Raw genomic sequence first — 6,682 nt, forward strand, 5'->3', positions numbered from 1 at the left:
AAAAATTAGAAAAATAATGAATAGATGGTTTTTTTTTTTTAACTCTAGATATTTGATTGATAAAAGAATAAAGCCAACAGGCTAACAATTGTTCAGAAACTCAAAAACGCAATGAAATAACAACATTAGTAATGATAACCCAAGCCTTAACAAAAAACTCCACTGCACTCTTTGCCTCATCTTCATCAAACTCTTCACTATCCTTAGTCTCAGCTGCGCCTTCTCTCTTCTTCTATCCGATCATGTAACCATGAAGGACCACCCAAGGATAAGTACGAAGAAAGTCTGCCGTCTCTGGTGACACTGTGAGCAATATCTCTAGCCAAGGAATTAGCTTTCATCGAAGAAAATTTAAAGTGGATCCTGCCCATTCCTTGTATGACGCCAGAGATCTTCTCCACCTGAGATCGATACTTTGGCCAGCTCAAAGGGTTCTCCAAAGCCAAGAACGCAGCTTGACAATCCAACCACACTTCACATGAGAATATATGTAGAGTACGAAGACTTTGTAAACACCATAGGATACAGCCTAGCTCCGCAGAAATTCTATTCACCCTTGGAGGAAAGGCATCACGCGCATGAAACTTAACCTCCCCTGCATCATCCTGCAGAATCCAAGCTCCACCACAGAAATAACGATCATTCACCCAAGCACAGTGAATATTACATTTCAGGGTTCCCGGTGATGGCTTCCTCCATCGGTCTGGTCTCAGTGCTACCCGTTGGTCACCAACATTACTGGCTTCCAATTGCTTGACTCGTTGACGTAACCATAGATCAGAGTTCTCCAACGCCCCAGCTAGTAACACATGAGGATCCTGCAGTCTCCCAGAAAAGATATATCCATTACGTGCTTTCCAAATCTCCCAGGGAATCCAAGGAATAGCATTCCGATAGTCCTCCCGTATGTCCCCACGACTCATCAGCTGCAATAAGTGATGCATATTATCTGCAATAGATGTTGAGAAACCCTGTGGTGGTAATGGAAGTAATGCCGCCTCCCATACTCTAGTAGCAAGGGTACAACCAAATAGCACATGTGCGATAGTTTCATCCTCCATACGACACTCCTGGCATAGAGGGTTCATTTGAATTCCATGTCGCCTCAAACATTCCGCCACCGCCAAAGCACCAGACAAAACTCTCCATAAGAACATGCGTATCTTTGGTTCTGTTTTGGTATGCCAAATCTGTGCTTTGAGCTCATTCACCACTTGAACCGCCTCACTAACTATTACTCCAGCAGATATTTCAGAGTTAAGGAGCCAATTTCCACTCTTCACCGAATACTTGCCATCTTTGGTGAAAGCCCACACATATTTATCCGTAATATTCGGCGCGGGAGGAAAAGACTGAATTTTCATGACATCATCCGGAGGAAACAAACGTTGTAAAGTCCCAGTGTGTTCCACTCACCCTCTGAAGTTATAAGTGCCGAGACCTTCAGGTTTAGATCAATCTGCATTTCTATATTAAATGGCCGCCTTGGAGGCTCATCCAGGATCCACCTATCTAGCCAAACGTTAGTGCTCCTGCCATCCCCAATAGACTTCATTAGCCCCTTCTGTAGCAACTCCCGACCAAACATGATGCTTCTCTACGCATAGGACGGCCTGTATCCGATGTTTGCATCAAGGATGTTTGTGTCAGCATAATACCTTGCCTTGTATACACGCGCTAACAAAGAATCAGGGGAGTCTAACAACCGCCAAGCCTGTTTAGCTAAGAGTGCTTGATTAAACCGACCAATGTCTTTAAACCCCAGACCACCCTTCTCCTTAGCCTCACATAACTTATCCCACGCTACCCAGTGCATCTTATTCTTATCTTCACTTTCATTCCACCAGAAGCTTGCCATGGCACTTGTTATACGGCGACATTGATGTTTCGTCAACCTGAAACAAGACATAGCATACACAGGTAGAGCCATAGCAACTGACTTCAGTAAAACCTCCTTTCCTCCCAAGGACAACGTTTGCTCATACCATCCACCTAGACGAGACTTAAGTCGATCGGTGATAAAGTTAAGTAAGTCTCTTTTGGATCCACTAAAACATTCTGGTAACCCCAGGTATTTACCAGTCCCCCCCCTCTTGTTCTATACCAGTAAATAACCCTAGCAGCCTCTTCATATATGGATCCATCCTCTTCCCAAAGGTAATAGCTGACTTCTGAAAATTAATTTCTTGCCCTGAAGCCTGCCCATACATCTGTAGACACTTCAAAACAATTTTGGTTTAGAACACTTTTTTAGTTCTTGATGTAGAACTGATCTTGGCTCAGTTCTAAGCTGACGTGGTAAGCTGTGAATGGATACAATCTTTTACAAACAATTTTTTACAAATTAAAATTTGGATATTAAACTATGTATTAATTAAATAAAATGTTTATGTGCTTTAATTAAGTAATATGTTTGTTTGTTTTTTTTTATCTTTAATGTTTTTTTTTGTTTCATAAAAATTTGGTATTGTATTTTGAATTTTAGTAAAAGTTTTATAAGTTTGCAATTTAAATATTATTTTATAAGTTTTTATAATTGTAATATGTTTAAGAATATTATATTATTAAATCTTATGATTCTATTCTTAAGATTCTAGAACTTGATGCGTATAACTTCGTTTTTGAAGTGTGTCAAGACCTTCAAATTTTGGTATTCTAACAAAACCTTTAGATTTCAATATATATATTTATTTTTTAAATTTGTAGATATTTGGTGTTGATGAGTCTCAATGTTTGATTTGTAGATATTTGCAGAGGTATTGAGGCTAAACGGCCTAACTATGCTATCTCTAAGTTTGCTAGACCAGTGAATAAAGGAAGAAGGATTTATGCTTCTCCCCATTCTGCCCAACGATCGTTGTTTTCACTACAATAAGGGTGTAAGTTGTGGGAAAATCCATTTGTAACCAATTATATTAAACATGGATTAGTTTTGTGTCATCATATTTTGTTTATGTTGTATGTTTTGCTTTGAAGGTCGTGAATGTTTCTGGTGTTTCGCTCAAGCCAATTAAAGCTTAAAGCTTCAAGCTTTTGACGTGAATGTTTCTGGTCTTAAAGCTTCAAGCTTTTGATGTCATAAGCACTTATTGGATTTATAGAAGCATAATGCATTATCGTTTTCTTGTTTTCGTTTTTGTTAACATTTTAGCGTTACTAATAAATACGGACACTTCTAATTGCTATAGATAAATCCAGAACAATCGTATCACTGAAATTAAAAAATTAAATAGACATTATTCAAATGAAATACACATATTAATGGTTTTTCTCAAAATCACATAATTATATTGTGCTTATTCCTATTTATTAATAGACAAGAAATCCATTATTCTAGAACTGTATTAGCTAATTAGTTTTGATGACTTATTTTGATCCTCTTTTTTCCAGTTTTGAGTCCGTCTCCTTTGATTAAATATTGAAATATTTTATTTTATTCACATTATAAGTCTGATCAATATGTAAGATATATTTTATTTGTTAAAAGGAGATATATGCGTAGAGAATATAAAATTAAAATAAATAAAGCTTATAGAACAGAGGTTGCCAATTGGAAAAAAAATATTCCTTTTGACTTTTTTTTCTTCCACTGTTTTGCATTGATATCATACACGAACTTAGGAAAAATCTCATCATAAACATTCGTAGGTGCTTTGTAGTTTTTTTTTTTTTTTTTTTTGGTAGGAAGGTGCTTTGTAGTTTGTATTGGCTATATATATCTCTCGAATCATGATGAAAAAGGACGGACATAAAGCTTTGCCTTTGCGAATGGGACAGAATCTGCTTTAGATGCAGATACAACTTTAGTCGATACTTTGTGTTAAAGTGAGAAACACTTGTGAAAGTAGGCATGTGAAAAAAACCTTTAAGCTTTCATAAATACAGCACGCAGAAACTCAAATACCGACCACAGGTACCTGTTGTATAATACTGCAGAAACTCAAATACCGACCACAGGTACCTGTTGTATAATACTCTAAATAAATCACTAGGATATTAGCAATTTTCCCTAGCATTAAGTTCTCAAATCAAGAATACATGCACTTAATTTATGTGTAAGTATAATCTATTGTGGATCCGTATAGGAAATACAAACGATGCATATACATATCATGAAAACAAACACACGTTGCTGCAGAATCACGCATCGAGGATAATCAGTTAAACAACAATAAATAAAATTTAAAAGATCAAGCGAAAAGGCATTTGCAGCAAAGAGGTTCTTAATTCATGTTCGTCGACGTACTTCATGTTTGTCGATCGAGCCATTGGAGGAGAAGATTTATCAAGCAAAGATGTATTTGCAGCAAAGTAAGCAATTTCATAATACTAATGCGTCTCCAAAAACCTAAACCTACTAGAGATGGAAGTGGACCGAAGATTAATATGTTACCTTATAATCTTTCATCATTAAATAAAAAAAATTGGGTGGATCCGATTATTTATTGGTTCGGGTGGAGCGACCCGATTAATATGTGGTTGGATCGGTAAATAAAGCAACTTGTAAAGGGTTAAGAGGCAGAGAAGACCGAAAAAACATGTTATCGATTAGAAGTCAGTGTATATTATTATTTTGAATTCATTATACCAAATTAAATGTGTAGTACATCACTTTCAAATAAACATCGTAACAAATGGTAGATATATTCTCTAAGATTTTTTAACGTATACATTAGTAAGAAATCATCACGCAGTCGATAGAAGAAAAAAGAATATTAGAAGGTGAAAAAAATAAAAATTAGTTATGATATGTGTTTATAATCAATATATTATCAGTAAGATAATAGAATGTCAAAAAAAAAATGACAAGAGATGATAAGTGTATAATGAAAAATAATGAAAGAATTAACTGTGAAAAAATTATAAAAATATATAACTTATATATTACTTAATAAAATAAATTTGACACTTATATAGATTTATAATTTTTTTTATTTTTTTATAATTATAACAATATTCAACAATTCACATTAATAACAAAAAATATATTAAATTACCGTAGTAACAAATATTGTTTGGATCAGTTACATGATAATCCATGTAGGGAAGAGAAATGTTGATCTATGTTCGCAACATGACGTCTACAATCATCTAAACGATCAAGATTTACTATGTAAATAAACCATTTAATTTTCGTACAACATGATTGCAAAGACCACGATCAATCGGAATCAGCTACACTTGGCAACCAAAATCTTCCAACACCATTCAAGCTGATTTGTATCCCAGTTTGATGAACGACTGTCAAAAACTAAGTTATAAACATCAAGTTCTAGAATCTTAAAGAGTAGAACAGAACACAAGAGTAGTTTGTTTTAAACTAAAAAACCGACAAGTGCTTATGAGTTATGAAATCAAAAGCTTGAAGACCTTGGCTTTTCCTTCCATTCTTTTTTTCCTTGAGCTGGGGCGAAACACCCAGAAAACATTCACGACCTTGAAAGTAAAACATACAACATAAACAAAATAAGATGACAGAAAACTTAATCTATGTTTTAATATAAATGGTTACAAATGGATTATTCCCACAACTTACACCCTCATTGTACTGACTGCCACCATCGTCCGCCAAAATGGGGATTAGAAAGAATCCATTTTCCTTTATTCACTGTTGTAGCAAACATAGCCTCAATACCTCTGCATAATCAAACAATATCAACACCAAATGTCTACAAATTTTTAAAAATATATAAGGAAATTTATATGTACTTTTTTTTGGCTCCTTCGATTTATTTCGCTGTAGTCCAGCACACTCACAGAAATTAGAAGGCTCCTTACAAGGAATAAGCCTGCATAATCATCATCCACAGAGAGAGACTCATCAGCACGAATATTTTTTCCTAAGATATTTAAGAAAAAGAACAAAGAAGTTGAAGTATAAATATTTTTTCATAGCCTTAATTACCGTTTTGGAATCTTCCAATTATTTTCTGCCCGTGGTCTACAACAGTACTTCAGCGCAGGCGAACAACTGCTGCATAATCAAAACAAAGAGACGACTCATCAACAACAATGTCTATAAACAGAACTAAAAAGCAGTAGATATTGAAGCAAATTTATATGTTCTTTTTTTAATTATAGCCTTACTATGGTTTCTTCCATTCCATTCGACGAAGAGTGTCACTCCAGTTGTCAAAACAAAACCCATAAATCTGATGCCTGTTAAACTTGCGCCCAGCTCTCATAGCCCTTCTTGTTCTTGTTCTTATCTTCCTGTAAGATATCATCATGACGAAACAGTTGACTTTCTCTCCCAACCACGCGATCCTGTTTCTTCTCCAACCACCTTCGCCGATCTCGACGTCGGTCCTCGCCGCCCCTCATGGGCAAAAACAAAGCCAAGAAAAAACCCCATCGCGGTGCCCCCACTGGGTCCGCAACCTCTTTCTCCTCTCCTCGCACCCATACCCCGCCTGAATCTCCAAAATCAGCTGGGGAGGTGTCTATCTGTTCCCCTTCTAATGCGTTACCTGCATCTCCTGAGAGGTCAGCTAACCAAATTCGCCCCGACGCAAATTCTATCCCCCCCGCAGTGACGGAAATTGTGTCGCCCAGAAACCCTAGATCCCCAATTGAAAAAGCAGGAGCTACACCAGCCATTGAGTCGGCACCTGTACCTCAATCCGAAACTTCCAGAGCAATCGTAGAGAAGGTTGACACCTCCACTCTACTATCAACAAAT

At 36.3% G+C, this 6,682-nt stretch overlaps 1 protein-coding gene across 1 annotated transcript; it reads right to left on the reverse strand.

The window, feature by feature from the left end:
• Positions 1–5,105: 5,105 nt before the first annotated feature.
• Positions 5,106–6,244, reverse strand: LOC147923860 (uncharacterized). The gene is made up of 5 exons (XM_087494325.1): positions 6,088–6,244; positions 5,906–5,974; positions 5,710–5,789; positions 5,537–5,637; positions 5,106–5,436 (listed from the first exon to the last, which is right to left on the reverse strand). Exons 1-4 carry the CDS (start codon positions 6,228–6,230, stop codon positions 5,606–5,608), a joined length of 324 nt encoding a protein of 107 aa, XP_087350451.1. The 5' UTR covers positions 6,231–6,244; the 3' UTR covers positions 5,106–5,436; positions 5,537–5,605.
• Positions 6,245–6,682: the final 438 nt, after the last annotated feature.

This window comes from Camelina sativa, chromosome 17 (assembly GCF_030686135.1).
Source record: "Camelina sativa cultivar CO46 ecotype springtype chromosome 17, ASM3068613v1".
Lineage (NCBI taxonomy): Eukaryota > Viridiplantae > Streptophyta > Magnoliopsida > Brassicales > Brassicaceae > Camelina > Camelina sativa.

Excerpts from the sequence above, each read along its gene's own strand:
- LOC147923860 (XM_087494325.1), bottom strand. The coding sequence starts at position 6,230 with ATGATGATATCTTACAGGAAGATAAGAACAAGAACAAGAAGGGCTATG. Across the intron at positions 5,790-5,905 it reads AATTGGAAGATTCCAAAACG|GCTTATTCCTTGTAAGGAGC; the intron begins GTAATTAAGGCT and ends ATGATTATGCAG. Across the intron at positions 5,638-5,709 it reads ATCGAAGGAGCCAAAAAAAA|AGGTATTGAGGCTATGTTTG; the intron begins GTACATATAAAT and ends TTGATTATGCAG.